We start from the raw sequence: 18,601 nt of genomic DNA on the forward strand, positions 1-18,601 counted from the left end.
ACTTAAAAATGAAAAGAACATTCTGCTCGGAGATAATAAAAAGCAAAAGACGAGACATCCTCTGTTTCAGGAAAGGGTGGAGTCACAATGGGTGGCTTTTCGGGCTGATTCTGATTCCCATTCCTGATTCAGAGGCCCCAGGGCCTTCAGGTCCTCCTCCTTTTTCGTCCTCTGGTCCCTAACTTGGCAGAGTCCAGGTCCGGTCCTCAAACCAGATTTTCACAGCATCACTCTCTCCCCGGAATTCCTCTCTTAGAAGCCACAGAGGAGGGAAATTAGCAGTCAGGGCTGGCACATCCAATCTTATCTTGAAAGGAAGAAACCCTCCCTTGTGATCCTGGCACTGTCTCCATGCAAGCAATCGCACATATCGGCTGGAAATCTCCTTTCAGTGTGACGGAACAGGCCGTTTTAAATAGTGTATTTTCCGAAATGGTTGGCGGAGGCACTGTGGCTCTGCCATTTAGAAAGAAGCTAACACCCCCTGCCTGCGTGCGCTGGTCCCTTTCTCCCCAAAGCCAGATCTTCGTTTAGAATCAGGCCGAGAGCTAGAGACTCAAAACTGGATTTTCCCTCTTTTCCTCTACTCTTCCTAATTTTTTTTTTTAATGTCTAGAAAAACAGTGTTAAAAAGGAAAAAAGGATACACTTAGACTAGCTGGTCTCAAAGAACGGTGGGCCACGTGTCACATGGTCAGTTTCTGGGCAAAGCATTTCCTGTAACCTTTCCTCTTTCGCACCTACGTCTTCCTGTCTGTCTGCTGTGTGGGTTTCAGTGCCCACTGTTTGTGTCGGTGGCTGAGAATTCTCTAGGTTAGGGCTACGGAGCATGTAATCGCTCCTGTTCTCAAAGGACTTTCACACGGTCTCATCTGATCCTGTAATAATTGTGTGAAACACAGGCAGAGCAGGGCAAAATCTGTTTATCCATAAGATAGCTAATATGTATCATGTCTGTGTCAGAATGTTATGATATTCTCTAGATAATATTACATTCTTTGTATCATAACATGGATACCATCACACAGATAAGGAAAATCAGCTTTACCGATGTTATGATTTTCCCGTAAGGTTTATTACTGGCAAAAAGTGGAGCCTGGTCTAGAACCCCTATTTTTAGTTTTAGTTCAGGGGTTGTGTTCTTGGTTGTGCCAAGTAACGTGAGCAGGACCTTTGTGTCTTTTGATGAAGTTAAGCCCTCTGTCTGAGTACAGGTGTGACTGTGTGTGTATGTGTGTGTGTGTCCCCGTTCAGGCGTAGCATCTGGCTTTAGGGATCATGGAGTAAGACAAAGCCCGTGACCTAGCCTCCAGTCTGCAGTGGCCCAAGGAAGCCGGGCCCGGGGGCAGCGGTCAGTGGCGGCGGCAGACGGGCACGCCGGCAGCTCCATTCCTCTGTTCAGCAGAAGAAACGGCTGGAGCTGGAGTTAACTTTGGCCACAGACCAAGACCCTCTGAACGTGACCCCCAGATGAGCCTGGCGCTTGTGTTGCTGCCGATCACTGTACCTTCCACCCTAATCTTCTTCTTTCTGATATTCTGTTGCTTTTTCTTCTCACTCCTCTCACGGAATAACCTCCCCCCAGCCTCCCCAGCTCGTGATCCAGGGCCCGGGAGCTGGGGCATCCTGGCTCCTGCAGTCTGGGAGATGGATGGGTGAGGTGCGAGCAGACAGCACTTGTTCCAGAGGCCATGTATTTAGGGTCCCAAACCCCTGCCTTGCAACTGAAGCGGAATTAGAATACACGCTGTTAGTTGGAGAGTCTGTATTTGATCCACTGATTCTTCGTTACTTCATTTCTATTTCTTGGAACTAGCCAGGGCCAGTGTGTCGCAGCTGACTCTTGCCATGAAGGATTGTCCTGGTAAATAATGTTGGCCTGTTCTAATAAAAATTTAACCATTTTCGGAGTTGAGAAAAGGACATGAATCATGTGCTCCATGTTTTTCCTCTCTCTCCTTGAGTTTAAATTTTGTTTTTAATGGCAAGGGAAGAAATTTTAGGAACAGTTACCTGCATTTGTCTGAGAAACAAAAATCTGTTTACTAAGAGAAAGAATGAGTCGGGTTCAGCTTAGAGTGGTCTGACAGTGGTTCCCTGCGACGTGTGTTTTAGTACTTAATCTAGGTTGCGTTTACCAAACAGCTGTTGTAAATCACAGCTTGCTTTCTAGCTATGTCTGGCCCACCGTGTGAGGCGGAGGAATGAAAACAGACAACACAGAGGCAACACAGAGGACATTTGGCAAAGATCAATCACGCTCACGTAATCAGCAGTGTCATCACACTTCTCATAAAAATAAGATCAGTTTGGGTTTTCCATCAATAGCAAGGAGGCGGCAGGGGGTTCTGACACCGGAACTCTTTTCTGTGTGCCCACACGGTACTTTCAAAATATTGAGGCTGCAGAGGAAGAATCCACTTTTCAATGGGCAGCCCATCTCTTTCAATATACATGCTTATGATCTGGAATAATTTTAGTATTGTGCCAATTCTTCGCACCCCCCTCCCCATCTAGGGAGGCAACACTCCTAACTGCGTGGGTGAAGGAAAAGCACACGGTTATTAAGCAGTATCAGTAAAACAAGAATCACTTGCCACCCAGGCTCTCTGGCGCTGTGCTACGCACAGTGTCCTAACCGCTCAGGGCAGAAGTGATTTTCAACCAAAGCTCCATCGAGAAAACCCCTTTCTCAAATAGTTGGCTTTTCCTATGAATGACCTGACGTCCGGCTGGTTGGCTGTAACTCAAGCTCTAAGGTATGAGGGTGGCTCGCGACAGAGGAGCAGGGGCGGGAGACGTGTCCCAGGCCCGCCCGCACCCACCGGCCGTCGCCCGACGAGGCGGGCTGGGGGGTCGCCACCTCCCGCTGCCGCGGACTTACCCTGAGCTTTCGACCGAACACGTTGACTTTTCCTTGGGCTTGCTCTTTGCGGAATCTCCATTCCACCAAATTCTGACCGTTTTCACCAGGAAGAGTCATGTTTCGTTTGGCAACTGTCGGGTTAGCCGTGCCGGCCAGCACGTGGGGCTCCGTCTGGTAGTGGGAGTCCAGGCCGCTGGCAGAGATGATGCGAAGGGAGCCGTCATAACCGATCTGGTAGCTGTTTCTTAACTGATCTGGAAAATAAGGGGCAGAACACGTGAGTTCTGGAGACGTGGCGTGAACCCTGTTCAGCTGGGGTGGTACACGTTTCTAAGACACGGACTGAACTCCATTTATAAGGAAACAAAGTATTCACGGATGTCCTTTTAGAAAATAACAACTTGGGTTTCTGGCATCTCATGCTGTAATGGGTTTGGCTGAATACTAAAGGCAAACTTTAGGGGAATTTAAAGTCCTTCTCCACTTTAATAGATTTCCTTTTCTCATTTGCTTGATGAAGTAAATGAAGGTTCAGACTCCAGGGAACGTGCAGTAAATGTTTTGCAAGGAACCAAGGATGTGTTCTTTTAGGAGGAGAAGGATATCCCTTCCCGAGATCCTTTGTTAAAGATCTTCTGGAAAGATTTAATATCTACACCTTGTGTACCAAAATCTAAGGGGACATTTCCCTCTGAAACTGTCTTTAAAAGGGGGGGGGTCCTATCCTGTACAAAACACCCCCTCATAATGTAGGCTGTTGCCTCAATTAAAAATTTTTCAATACTATAGGGGTCATTTGGGGAAGAAATGAATTCAAGCAATACTCATTTTTAAACAACCATAGAGATTACCTGACAGAATTGGTAAAACAACAAAAAAAGAGAGTGAAAAAAGTTTAACTCAGATTTAGCAGTTAGTCTTAGAGCTGGACCTCACAAGGGCCACTGGCACTGTCAACAGGCTTTTTCAAGATTACATCAAAAAGGAATATGGCAGAGGCTCCACCATGGAGGTATTGGACACATATGCCTAAGACTGGATGCAAAAATGGAAAGTCCAGATATTACATAAATGGGTATGTGGAATTTGGTATAAAATTTCCAGTGATGGCATCAGATGTGGATTCAAATACTGTATCACACACAGATTCAAAAAGGGCTCAGCCTCACCCTTCAGTCCTCCTGGCAGTGACGATGACACACTCTGGAAAACTGTGGAAGACGCACTAGTGCATCTCAAGGTGCATGTGAAGAGTGGGGATTCACTAGTTTTATTAAATGGATAAAAAAGACACTTTCTAGGGTACCAGATTGTTTTAGATATTATGTATTTTTAGATATTAGATATTTAGTAATATATACTTATTTATAAATACATATAAATATGTATAACACATATATACATATATATGATATATATATATATAAAATGTACATATTACTAAATGAACATTATATGTATACACTAGACTATTTCATCAGTATCTCTTGAGGTTTATATTTTCACCTTCCTTTTCCTGAGTCATCTTAGAAAGTGGGGGTTAATCCCAAACTCCTATTTCAGGATTAATAGATACACATTTCTGTATATAAGACAGATAAAGAAGGACCTCCTGTACAGCACAGGGAACTTCACACTTCTTGTAATAACATATAATGGAAAAGAATCTGAAAAAAAATTCATATGTATGTATGTGTATAACTGAATCGCTTTGCTGTACACCTGAAACTAACATTGGAGATCAACGATAGTTCAATAAAATTAAAAAAAAAATGAGGGTTGCCACGTTCTATTTGGGTGCTAGCGGTATTTTAGAGCAATCAGTTGAAAGTTATGCATCATGTTTACCTTGAACCATGGTGTAGAATGAGTCGATGGAGGACAGATTTGAAGTGATGCTGACATCTTCTTCTCGGCTGGATGACTCAATGTCCACCGTGATGGCCCTGTCCATGTCTCCATGAAGGTTTGTGACCACTCCGGTTGGAAATGTCACGTTGGTCAGGCGACCCTCACTGTCATAGCTGAATAAAAGAGGCATCCACTCGACGTTAAAGCGGAAACTGCAGGTCCCTCTTCCTTACAAAAAAGTGTGCAGCCACATTAGCCGTGCACACTTGGAAGATTATTTGTCTTTGTGCATGAGCTGCACAGAGTGAGGACTTCAAACATGCTTTGAAGTAATCAAAAGCCTCTTTAACATAGAAAAGTCTCACTGGTGAGAGCAAGAGTAAACAGAACAGCTCTCCACCTCAGCACATTATTCTTTGAAGTGTGACCAAAATCCTCCTGCACATCTAATTTGCTGTTTCAAAGGGAACATGTTTGCTGGTATTAAATTTCTTAGTGTTCCTCCATATTTTCTACAAAGGAGAGCTAATTCGCTGTTCTATCAGGTTTTATGGGTTTGCTTACTTATGCCCTCTATGGCAGCGCAATGTGAAAAAAAATACAACTTTGTAAAACAGTATGTATACATACATGTATGGATTTGCGTATGTGAAATATTCCTTTAGGATCCTGAGACATCTTCAGCAAATTGATATAATAAAGCCTTTCAAAGACTTTATTTCTCAGTGATTGACAGACTTTATGACGGTAAATTGGGACTTAAATGCTGGCGGGGGTGGTGATAATCTCTCTTGTCTATACTGACATTGTAGGAACGGGCTGATATGTTGAATGACAATTTATTCTGTTTACTGAAATGAGATGTACTATTTCCTGACATTTAATGACTATTTGCTTTTTCACTATATACTTGCTCTTTCCCGCATATAAATAAGAGAGAAACTTACCGTTTAAACGTTAGGATATATCTTAAAAAGCTATCCTCCAATCATAAATATGCATTAGAGACACAACATTTTACTAGGAAATCGGTTTTTCTGGTGACTTTTCTATTTGTGGCAGCACCAGAGAAAATTTCAAAAATGACAATGTGTGAAGAAAGGGGGGAAAAAGCAAACTGTGGATGAAAACCCAGGGATTTCCTGGGGACAAAAATATACTTAAGATTGGATTTCACATCAATACTCAGGCTGCTTCATTAATAAAGGTCTAAGCGAAACGGGAGAGCTGAACCCCGTCCTACTTAAAATCAACCCAGATGCAGAAACAGGAGAGAAAGACTCTTAACAGTGAAAGACACAAGTTATCAGGGGAGGGGAAAAAGTGAAGAGGGTCATATTAACAGGTGTAAACATGGGGCAACAGAGGAATAACGGGTAGGAAAAAGGACTCAAATGATACGTTGGGATAAAAGGAGAGAGGGCTTCTAGAGTGTAAAAATCAGCTGTGGTGTTTTCGAAACCTGTGGTTAGGAGTTAGGAGCTCGAGGCAGTCGAGGCAGAGAAGATTCACTAAGGACAACATCACGCGGAGACAGGGGTGTGGAAAGGAGGAAGGGCAGAGACGGGCGTCTGCTGGGGCCCCATTAATTCCGCGGGGACAGCATCCGTCAGGTGGCGGGGCTGACGACCTGATCTGACAGTCCGCCCTGCTGCTCAGCCAGCGGCAGGAGCGGGCGCTCCGGAGCCGGAGGCGGCCACGGAGAAACGGAGAGAAAGCAAACGCGCCGGTCGTGTAATCACTGTTTGGACCCTTTTATAACGAGTGGAAATAAAAGGGCAGACTCCCTCCCTCCCCAGCAACCCAAGTGCCCCCGGCAGGTTAGGGCATCAGCGAAAGAAACCCAACATGGTTTATTGCTGTCACTGCTTTTCTGAAGAAATTATTACTCTTGATGAAACAAGCAAGCAGAGGTTTATTTATACAGCAAAGCCGACTTACAGAATTACCGACCAAACCAGCCTAACGGGCAGTCTTAACCTGGACATCATTCTTGTATCGCTTTACGTTTCTCGTAGGATGAGATGAAGATTAAGTCGTTGTGTTTTCAAGAAGTTAACACCCTAGGATAAACGAGCCCTAGGGCTGCAATGTACAACAGGACACACAGAATTAACACTGTTGCGTGTTAAACAGGAAAGTCGCCAGGGGAGGAAATCCTAAGAGTTCTCATCACAAGGGAAAAATAATCTATTTGCTATTTTTTAAAATGCTGTATCTATACTTAGATGATGGATGGTCACCAAACTTACTGTGAGCACCATTTCAAGATGCATGTAAGTCAAATTAGTATGTTGTCCACCTTAAACTTACACAAGGCTCTATGTCAATTCCAGGTTAATAAAACAGGAAGGAAAAAGGAAGCCATAGGAAAAAATAAACAAGACTTTAACATCCTTTTGAATGCTCCGGTAGGAAAGGCAGTTCGGTGCTGCGTTATCCCTCGCCCCGGTTCCCATTTTACGGATGGAAAAAATGAAAACACGATGTGGTTAGGTGATTTGTGCAGGCTCTTTGCGTCTCACGACGGGGCCGTAACGGGAACTTTCATGCCCTGGACCCAGGTCCACTAGCCCTTCTGTAAGTCACAGTGTTTGACTTGAAGTGGAGAACGACAGCTTTATACAGATGATGCCACCTGCCAGGGCTCTGCTGATTCATCCCTGCTGCTGTCACTCACCTGCCCTTTCTCGACCCCTTTGCTGGCTTATGTTTTCTAGCTCGTCAATCTAAAACAGGACTGTCACCTTTCTCCTGCAGAAAGCGTTTCTCCCACCTTTGCCTCTGCTCTTTCATTTCTTACCACACGGTCCCTGTCCTGCCGGGCAGGCATTTCCTATCACGGGATGCTGAGCACACTGTCACAGAGCACGGGACGCGAAGCGTTCAGACGCTGACCTATTAGCCCTTGGTTCTTCGGGAAATAAAAATACAAGTAGCCTTTGCAGGCAGCGCGGTTAGAATGACAGAGGGTTCAGCTGGCATCTTAGTGGTCCAGCTTCACATGGAGTCCTGGAAAGTCCTGCATTTGTGCCTGCAAACGAGTGTCTGCATCTAAGTTAAGGCACTAATGGGGCTGAGTGGCTTGTACAGGACAGCTGCTACGGTGGGGCTGGGGTGGGGGGAGCCTCTGAGTGGCTACCCGACAGTCACCTACCAGTTTCTGAATAAGAGCGTATTGTGGATACAAAGAGCATAAGAAGTCTGGTTGGGAAGGAAGGTCATCCATTATTAACCATCCTTAAAACCAGTGCTGTGTGTGTTGGCGGGATGGTCCAGAGCCCCCGGAGTGCAGAGTGATGGTGTGATGGTGATGCTGTGCTGGGGTGGGGACCTGAACTGGGCCTTGAAATAAAAACGGATTTAGAAAAGCGGGTAAGGCAGGCATGGGACATTTTCCTGCCTGGAAAACAGCAACGGAAGGGGTGGGGAGGCATGAGGATGGATGGGCTGTGAGGTCAGGGACCAGAAGAGCCTGGCTGAAGCAAAAGGTCCATGGAGGTCCGTGACATGGTGGAGGGAGGCCCTGTGCAGATGACATCACTGGGGACCGTGACGAAGGTTTTAAAGAGAAGCAAGGCTTCCATCAGGCTAGTGTGATGGCAGCATTAAAGCTGGGAGTGCTTTCCAGACCTGCCAATTTTACAAACCAGCACAGAAAGTGAACTCAGGGACCAGCAGAGCATCTTTAAATAAAAACCCCTCACCTGTTACCTGCATCATTTCATAAACAAAGGCCATTTAACCAGGCTACAGGGAGACTGGACCTAACTTCAGGGTGAAAGACGGTTCCTTATAAGGAGTAAGTAAAGCTTTATGAAAACATTCTCCACATCATTATTTTTTCCATCGCACAGTGGACCCATGAACACTTTCCCACACATTAGCACCTACGACAAGAGAAAAGAAATGAGCTGGATGACAGATGTCAGAGCTGCCGGAGGACCTGGGGAAGGGAGGGAGAGGGAACGAAAGGCCAAGGATGACTTTCAGGCACTTTTAGAAACGGCAGGCGAACCCTTCTAGGGCAGAAGCAGCAAAACCATGCACCAGCCAAGACCCGACTGTCCTCCGAGAAGCCCTGGTCCCCGGGACTAACAGGGGGCCTTGCCGTCAAACACGTGCCGCTGGACATGCTCTCTGCTAATGGGCATCTTGTGGCTCCACGCACTGCCCCAGAGGTGGACGAGGCCGGAACAGCTTGTGCATTTTGAGACACAGTTTTCTTTCAGGAGCTTTGTGAATTTGCAGTGCAACTGGCTCCAGGGAATTTGACTAGAGCATCAACTGGGTGCCCTCCCTTCCGCCCAGCTGGTCTCAGCCTCACAGCTTCAAATTCATCACACACAACATTCTCTCTGCTCCCGATCGACCCCTCTTCACGAAGGAGCCTCGCTGGAAAAGACAAACTCCCTCAGGCTCTTCAAGACTGTCTGCTCTTTCACTGATGGATGCTGTTGGTTGAGGTTTGTCTGTTTGTTCGTCTTTAATTTTGATTGCGTTTCTGCCTAGACTTGCTGTTTCAGCCTTTGTGGTATATTTTTAAATCTCTTTTTAAGTTTCCTAAACAGCAGGATTACCGACAAATGCCCAGAGAGCCAGAGCCGCAGCCCTTCTCAGCTGAAAATTCTGATTCCATCCCAATGGGAAATTCTCTCTCTCTCCCCCCATTACAGACGTGATGCTCCCAGCTGTCCACTTCCCCTTCATAACGCCTCTCACTCTGTCTCCCCATCCCGACAGCGGCCCTGGATTGCTGCCTCTCCCCGTCTTCACCAACACCAAAGCGACCTTGTGAAACACCGCTAGTATAACACGTCTCGGCCCAAACATCGTTAGTGGTTCTACAACTCAGAGCAAAGCGGACAGAGACGGTCCCCGACACAAGGTCAAGTCTCCTGACACCGCAGGTGTGGTCCAGGGGCAGTAACCTGCAGCTCCCGGAAACTTTCCTTAAAACTGGACAACAGGATTATCTGTTGTCTTCAGTGCTTCTCCATAACATGGCTTCTTTAATCAAATGTTATGTTTCTAGAAGTATCTTCTGCTTTTGAGAAAAATCTGTGTCCACCAGAGCAGAGCGTGCGAGGAGCCAGGAAGGCAGGGGAAGGAGGCAGTCCTGGTTGCGAGAGGCGGGGCTCTCCTGAGGGCTCGGATGCCCCCCCCACCTTGTGCTGACTGTCGGCTTGTGATTCAGCCTGACGCTGAACTGGTCTCAAAGATGAGACAAACTGTGTACTGACCCCCATCTTGTTGGCAACGCCCCTCTCCCAAACCTTTATTTTCTTCACCTATAGAAGACTGGATGAGGACCAGCTAAACACACGTTTCCTCTTTGACTGGCGTCTCCGGTCCAAACTCAGCCTGTCTTGAGGAGGCAAGACAGCAGGAGGTGTTGGTTTGGGCACATTCTGGAGGCCTCTGGATGGGTGACAGTCACGGCTGGCTCCTGCGTGTCTTCCCCAGAATAAGCTTCGTGTGGGCACCTCTGTTTGCTTTCAGACTTGAGTCACATAAGGCCTCCTAGGAAAGACTTAACTTACCTGTTTCCCTCCCACTGTCCCCCTGACACAGAAGGCAAATCTCTCGCATCTAGCAGAGTTCCTTTGGTTTCAATTTCCTTTCATTGCTTTAACAGCCAGCAAAACCAAAAATTCCCCCAGTCCTGCCATCTGTATGGCAATGCTTTTTATCACCACGCTAGTCTGTAATAACCTCTTATCTGTCACCGTGGTAAAGTAGCACAAAATGACTAACCCCATCAGAACAAAACCGTGCACATCAATCATTCCTGGGTCCGCGTTCCTGACGAAGGACGTGAGCAAACAGCAAACCCGGGACAGAACCTGATTGAAACTTCTCGTGGTGGACTGATTTGGAATCCTAATAGCAAGAATGTGATCTGTAACACTTATCTCGAGAGAAATTTAAGATTTAAGTATTCTGGGAACGAGTCTGTGGTTTATACATTTGAACAGTGATCTCACAGGCAAATCATCCTTTCTCTGAATTCAGTGGCAATGTTGTCAGCTAGAAGTCCTCGAAAAATCAGGTTCTGAACAGAAAATGCAAAATACTTCCATCACCGAGGTAAGCAAGCAATCAACCAACTCCTAAATCACTGGTTCCTGGGGTCCTCAGTTGACTGCTGCCTGCGTATTACCCAAAATAACGGGGAAAATATGCGATATGAAAGACAAGGGAAGGTATTATTTTACAGGATGCTTGTCTCAAGTGCTAAGAGGATCTTGATGAGAAAGAGTGAGCACTGCCCGGGCGGGGAGGGAGGAGGCGGCTCACACTTACTTAGACGTCTTTGCTGCTGCTGCACTCCCTCCGAGGTCTGGCCGGCGGGGCCAGTTCTGACCATCGCTTTGCTCCATAAACTGGAGTCTGCGGTCAAGCCACTTTTCTCTGTTTTCAAACACCCCGATCACATGGGTTCAGAAGACCACAGTCAAAGACAGATCTTCTCTGTCTCACCTGTGGTCCTGTCCTTACGCTGAGCCCCGTGAGAGATGGGCACAGATACGACATCCTTTTCAAAGATCGAATTCAAGAAAAGTGGCCCAATGCCTCTTTCCTTACATGGCCATCACCACATCAAGGAGGGCGGACGAAGTGACAAGGACCAGCTCTGAAATTCACAGGCCTTGAGACCAAGGCACCCAAGTCAGGTCATTCCAGAATTAGTTACTTTGTGGTTGAAAAGACTGAGAGGTTAGCCATCATTGAGAGAGGGTCATATTTAGATCATTTTAAAAATTCTTAATTGACTAAGAAAGGTTGACACGAGTAGGGGCACGTCTTATTTGTTTAGATAACAGGGCTTGTGCACGTCTTGAAAATGCAGACTTGTTAGACGGGATGTCAAGGGAAATTTTTGTTTCAAGGGAACAGGACTGTGTAAGCCCTCATCCTCCTAGACTGATTCCACGGGGCCGGGCGTGCTCAGAGGACAAACCCATCCTGCTCTGGAGCCTTCTTCTTTGTTTTCTGGTCATACCCACACCCCCACCCAGGAAACGGCTATGCAGTGACTGAGGACAAGGAAAGTTCAAAAGACTTGTGGCCAGTTGGAAAGGTTACTACTAAAGTAGGAAGCCCACTTAGACATTTTATTCTTTTGGAATAAACCTTGACAGAGACCTAGACAAAGCTGGGGAGAAATGGCAGAATCCCAGGTTTTTCTCAAGCAGGCAGAGATTTTTAATTACTAAGAAGCTTTCTCCCTTACAGGTGAGGGCGCACCCCCTTAGAGAGGTGCTGTGACTTGCCCAGAGTCACACACAGCAGAGTGAATGACAAAACCAGGATGGAACCCAGGTTTTTCAGTTCCAAATCCTGTGCTTTTTCCCGTCAGCCTATGCTGCCACTCAGAAAAGAGAACAGAAAGAAAGAGGCAGCAAGGAATGAACAGAAGGTGATGTACTGCTCAAGGGGAGTCAGATTTGAAGGTGTCAAAAATCAGGGGCCTGGAACCCAGGGGCAGAAAAGCTGAAGTATTAGCACGGGTACTTTACTGTTAAGCCATAGGAGACTCCACTCTGTAAATTCATGCAGTCACACCACTCCCCGTCAGAATTACATCTTTCCAGTGTGACTTCACTCACAGTCATGGCTCAGCTCCCTCCACAGCTCTCGCGCCGTCTCTAGAAAGGGCTTGTCCTGCTGTCTCCCCTGCTGTTCTGGACCACGTGCTAGACGGTTCTAAGGCAACCTCAACTTCCTAAGTTCCAAATCTGAACTCATCTTTTTTGACCAACCTGCTTCTTCCCTGTATCTCCCCACCACGTGGACGCCAGGTGAGCGGATCCTCTTCCTCCCTCCCGTCTTGCATTCCATCACCAAGTTAGACCTCATTTCCTAATGACTCATCTGTCTCCTTCTCTGTAACTTCAGTGCCCAACCCTGGTTGAGACCATCACCTCTTAACTAGACTTACTATCTCTTAAGCCCCGCCTCTCTTTTTTTTTAGCCTCCTACTTTTCTACATTAACTCCATCCTTCTATTATCGCCAGATGGACCACGTTGCTTCCCTGGTAAACTTCTCTCTGGGAGTCCTGCTCACCCAGGGTCAGCAGGCACGTCCACGTAAGCCCCACTGGGTCAGACCTGTGATCCCTCTCTTCTGCTTCAGCACACACTCTGTGCTCTGTCGTTCTGAGCTGCGTGTTCTTTCTGAAACCTGCCAAGCTCTGTCTCCCGAGTACATCTATTCCTTTGGCCCAGAACACCTTATTTCTTCACCTTTATTTATACTTTTGGGTGGTCTCCCTTTAAGAATCATTGATTTACCAAGATTTGGGATGAGCTGAGGTCTAGGAGACCTGTTTTGAAGTGTGTCTGTGTGTGTGTGTGTGTGTGTAAGAGGTGGGGTAGTGGTGATGGGTGGGAGGGGTGCCGTGAGGAATCGGGCTGATGGGACGCACGTGGATGGTACCCCACTCATCTCATCTCCTTCACGGGTTACCTCCTCCAATCCTGGGCCAGAGTCCAGGAGAGAACAGTGTCCATCTTAGTTCTGCTTTGATGCCTCGAGACATTCTGAAACCGGGATCCTGGAACAGAGGCAAGGGGCTCTCTCTGGGATGCCGAGGAGTCAGGGTGGCCAGGAGTGGGGGCTGCTGAGGTTGCTTTTGTTTTGATGTCACAAGAACGAGTCAGAGACGCCAGACAGACCCTGGAAAATACCCAACTGTCTGTCTTCTATTCTGTGATTATTAAAAAAAAGTTCCCACTCACTGGCTGTCACCGTGTAGACCTCTTGCCTTGGTATCAAACCACCCTTTAAAATGGCTGGTGTCTATAACTCAGTCTCACAGTAAATCATCTGATAATCACTGCGTAAGGGAAGCTGCTGAAGCACACAGACGGGAGGCCATCGGATCATCTATCTAACTCAGACAGTTAACATAATTAGTTTGAAGGAGGAATTCGACACTTTCGGAAGCTGCGTTTACTCACTCTTGAACCATTATGAAGCAACTGAGCACAAAGAGAATGTTAATTGGCTAAATGGGAGACACTGAAAGGGTTAATGTAGCCTTACAACTATCGACACACTGCAAATTATACTGAGAAAATCCGAGAAATTTTATATTACATACATACTGAGGCAGGCTGAGAATATCTCATCAATCTGTTTCTATTTTTTTCTGAGATTTTTTCAAATAATCTGGATAACATACAGCTTCCCCATTTTCTTTCCTGCTTTGCAACATGACAGAACTTATTATTTCTTAAAACAGTCTAGACTGCAGAAGGAAACTGGATATCAAGTATTAATAAAAGTAATGACTCAGTAATATTTCAATTAATGTTTGAAATGTACAAAAATGTACAATTATTCAATTGCCTACATTTTTTTAAAACTGATATCCCTGGGAATTCATATTCTTGTTAAAAATTTAAAGCAAAATTATTAAACAATTAAATAAAACAGCAAAAAGTGGAAATCTACCATAGCATCTTCCCATGAATGTAAGTGATTTGCTGCTAAAAATCTCTTAAAAAATCATTCTTAATGGGGCAAATATTTTCTTTCACGAGGACAGTAAGAAAAGAAAAGGAAAAGGAGGGGAACTGGGCACCAGTTTTAGATATACACGTATAAAATGGGCTGCTTTGTCTTTAATGCAGTTTTTGGTAAGGAAATGTGGTTTCAGTGTTTGAGTTCTTACGGTTGGATGTCAGATGCTTTCCAAGGGAAAGGTTATTCTCTCAGTTTTGTCCTGTGGAAGAGCCGTCTATAATTTGTCTAACGTCGTGAGCTCTTACAGGCATGCACAGGTCAGGAGAACACACCCCTGCACAGCTGGTCTGGCTATTTATACGTGACTCAGCGTCAACAGGGATGGACGCACTTCTCTGATCTACAATAATCATCGAGTTTTCCTAGCTTACCTGCGCTTTCTGTATACTATTTTGGACTTGTAGCCCAGGTTCTCCTGATGCCCTCCCTCCTGCTCTGGGGTCCCCTTTCCCACACTCTCCCAGAGCATCAGAACTGATGTCAGCGGCAGCTGTGGGTTTCCCATGGGCGCAGAGTTACGTTCATTATGAAGAAATGATTCAGAAGCTCGTTCTGAAATTGGTAAGCTTGAATGAGGGACAATAAAGCACCCAAATGAGAAACTGGAGACCCATATATACCTATAGAAATGAAGGCTGAAAGTCATTTATTTGCTCTGCGAATCTGGACAGAGCTCACGAAAGACCATGGAGTCAGCCTCATGCATATGAAGCTCCAAATATTCAAAGTTCCAGGACAGAAAACTGCCACCGACCCGGGGGTGGGCTTGTTCCTATCAGAGAGAACTCAGAGCTTCTTTTTTTTCCATGCTGTCTTCTTGCACCAGACAGAAGAGCCTCTAGACACACCTGCACGGCTTGTATTTTAAAGGGTAAGCAAGCAGAGAACTGTGAAATGCCATTTGCTATTAAATAATTTATTCTCTCACCCAACTCAATACACTAGGTTTGCTCTTGTGTGCACTGAAGTGTAAGAACTGAGGTCTCGCTCTGGCTATGAACTTTTTAAATGATACATTTTTGGCAGGTGAGATCTTTCTGGTCTCCCTGGAATTACTGTAGCCAAGGAATCACAACTTGTGATGGTTGTTTTTAAACAGTACGACGGGCAGCACGAAACAACTTCTAATACCAAGCGAAGGGAGTCAGCTGGCTTATCACAGTGTCGCCAGACAAGGAGACCCCAGAGCGGGCTGGACATCCCTCCCCTGCCCGGCAAGTCAATGCAAGAGGAGGTCTGACACTTCCGGACGGCTTGTTCAGTCAGCAGCAAAGGATCGTTCCCTTCACGAAACATACGAGTCTAACTCAGGGGCTTCAAAGCTGAGTCATAAACCACCTGACACGGGCTGCCGTCTCCCTAGCATACATGCAGTTGCAGGTCTAAGGATACCGGCCACTTCTCTAACAATTCACAGTAGAGACACAAAAATAACAAGTAACGTGGTGAGAAGCTACTGCCCAGAAGGAGATGGTATCTCCAGCTTTTGAAATGACGTTTCTTGTGCTTTGGAAACTACCTGTGTGCCCTAAAAAGGCGCCCTGTCTCTTTCACTGGTGCCTGATCAGAATTTCAAGTTGCAAATCCAGTTTTCTTTAGAGCCGTTCTTTCTGATACCGGGGACGACTCTACATTTTAACTGTATTTGCAATGGGAAATGCTCTCTGTCTTTTACTCCTGAACACCAACATTTCAGGAGAAAGTGTTATCAATATGAAATCTCAACTTTCTGTTAATTATTTTAATAACAAGGGCAACTAAGGAAGTTATTTTATAAAGCAAAAGAGAGTAAACATGTAATATGAGGTAAACATATTTTTAAACGCCCACAACAAAAATGAGATGTGTTAATATTTTCAGCATCAACTTCTGGTCTGGAAAGGTCCGAGCCATGTCCGAAAGCAAGGAAGGATTTATATGGTACCCTTCCCACGGCGCCTTGGAAAGAGCCAGCTATGGGGTTTATCAGAATCTTGTCTATAACCAGTTTCTCACCTGGTTTCTTTGGTTTCTCTACTCCTTCATTCGACAAATAGCTGTTGGGAGCGATCTATACCCACCGCAACATTCCAGGAGTTGCGGGAGCCACAAAGATAATTACACAATTTGCATCCTTTTAGGAGATACTTCCACATTTCATTCTGTACTCACAGTCATACTGTGATGTAATAATGGTAAACCAAAGTCCATACTAAGACAAAAAGTAATAAAATGAAAACATGTAAGGTAAGTAATCTCAGCTAATTTTCTTTTAAAATTTCTTTGGTAGAGCCTACAACTGTACTTTTATTGGTGGGCAAGTTTATCGATCTCAGGTCCTCTTCTATCTGTTTCTATCCTCCAGAGCTTTAATCTCAAGGCTTTTTAGACACTAGGCTAGCTAGAAAGCCGGACACGTACTGATGGGACTCTGGGCTGAAAAGTTTAATATCTCTTTGCAAGGTATTTGTGCAGAAAGATGATTACAGAGCATGTATCAGCTCTAGGGACTAGTGTCATGAAAGTCATAGAAAACAGTTGTTTACCAGTTGTGAAGAGTGGTTTGTTTTTTCCATAATCTCCTTGTGGTTTTGATTAAACTCTGACCATTGTCAAACCTCTCATATCCCTTCTTTATGAAAGTACCAAGGACCTTATAAGGTTTAAATTAGACACGGAGGCCTATGGGGATGCGAAGGGACATATTCCAGACACGTCCTAGGGTTCTGGGAGCTGGCAGCTCACTAACAACAACGAACACCAAGGAAGCCTGGCAGGGAGTCCGAGGCCCCCTTGCCTCTGCCAGGGTCCTCACGTCCAGTCACACGCCCGGGTCAGCGTATAATGAGCAGAAAGCCTTGTTGTCAAGGCTCTGATGAGCACAGGTGGGGGCTGAGTTTATCCACCGACAATCTGACTTGGACAGAAAGGTGCCACCCCGTCAGAACACAGAGAGTGCTTCGGAAGGGGCTGCCCGATTATGACCCTCCCCATCTTTTTTTTTACACACTTCCTTCTGAATGTGTTTTAAAGTTTCTCACACTTAGAAGAGGTGGGCCCTTGCTCATTCACAGCTGGATGATAAGAATGTCTGGAAAGGAAAAAAAATGATCATTTGTCATTCTGATACGCTGATTCTGAATGACTTAGGTTAAGTGCTCCATTTTGTTTCTGTCTCATATGGTAATACACTGTTTTGCAAAATGCATAAATGTTTCTTGGACATTTTTAAATCATGTTCTTGCTGCAGGCATCGAGAGGAGAATGAACAAAAACACTACTTTTTAAAAGCAATATTTCTGTTACTTTGATTAGAAAAGTTATTTTTCAAGTACTATAAACCACTATATTCTGAAATTATAGCAAACATATGTATATATGTGTGTGTATGTACATAATTATGAGGTTTACATTTGGTGAAATTTTTCAATAGTGCTCTTTGGAATGGTTGCCTTTACTATAATTTATCTAGATATAAGAGTTAATAGATATACTTTAAATACGGTGTGTAATGAAGTTGTACTAGCGAAAATATGATTGTGATTTATTTCAATTAACTAAAAACTTTCATTCTTGGAAACAATGCTTGCTCATTATACACACAAGATGGAAACTACCAACTCAACCTCTGCCTTGGCCGCCATGCGGATTCTTCACTAAGTCTGAAATTCTGGGAGGATGTTTATTACGAGAGAAATGTATCTTCCTTGGGTACCATAACTTTAAAAAAGTAAAAATTCTAAGTTTTACACTATTTCACATCAACTCCACCAGTGGAGTATACCCATTTCTTGACTTTTCCAAACTTGATTAAAACCCACTGTCAGTCATGAGTGAAGCCCTGTATCTGTTACAGAAGTTCATGTGTCCATAGGAACCCATGTGATGAACTTCTGTGTCCTGTCAATCCCCAGGAACAAGTAAGAACACACTCAAAAACAGCCCACAGGGCAGAGTTTGAGTCCTAGATTGTACCAAAAACTTACGTCTTTATTTCTTCCCCTGGCTTTTAACTAAATTGAAACCCTACCAACGCTGCCCTCATTCCCTGAAGACACCATCAGAGCAGCTCTCCTGCCCGGTCTCATCTGATGGCAGTACTTTTACTGGACTCTTTGTTTTTGCCTCTTTGGCAATACGGTCTGCCATCACTTTGAAAACAGTGCAAAGGAAGTGCTTTCCATTCACTTCCAATTTATTCCTTTCCTATTGCGATCCTAAAATGAGTGAAAGGAATGTTAAGAACAGAATTTTAATGTAATTCAACTGAAAAGGTTTGTTCCTCTGACAAAATCATGCTGCTGGGTAACATTCATTTTATTAAAAAGGAATCTGTCAAAAAAGAAAAGCAATTCAAGCTACAGGAGAA

General features: G+C 45.0%; 1 protein-coding gene across 6 annotated transcripts in view; it reads right to left on the minus strand.

Moving 5' to 3' along the window:
• The window catches only part of TENM3 (teneurin transmembrane protein 3), a 1,525,061-nt gene that overhangs the window by 18,283 nt on the left and 1,488,177 nt on the right, over positions 1–18,601 (minus strand). For all 6 annotated transcript variants that reach the window (XM_072950498.1, XM_072950499.1, XM_072950502.1 and 3 more), the window contains 2 exons: positions 4,715–4,890; positions 2,885–3,120 (listed from right to left, as the gene is read on the minus strand). In XM_072950498.1, the coding sequence (XP_072806599.1) occupies positions 2,885–3,120; positions 4,715–4,890 (412 nt within the window). The remainder of the gene's footprint in view (positions 1–2,884; positions 3,121–4,714; positions 4,891–18,601) is intronic.

The sequence above is a fragment of the Vicugna pacos genome, chromosome 26 (genome assembly GCF_048564905.1).
Source record: "Vicugna pacos chromosome 26, VicPac4, whole genome shotgun sequence".
NCBI lineage: Eukaryota > Metazoa > Chordata > Mammalia > Artiodactyla > Camelidae > Vicugna > Vicugna pacos.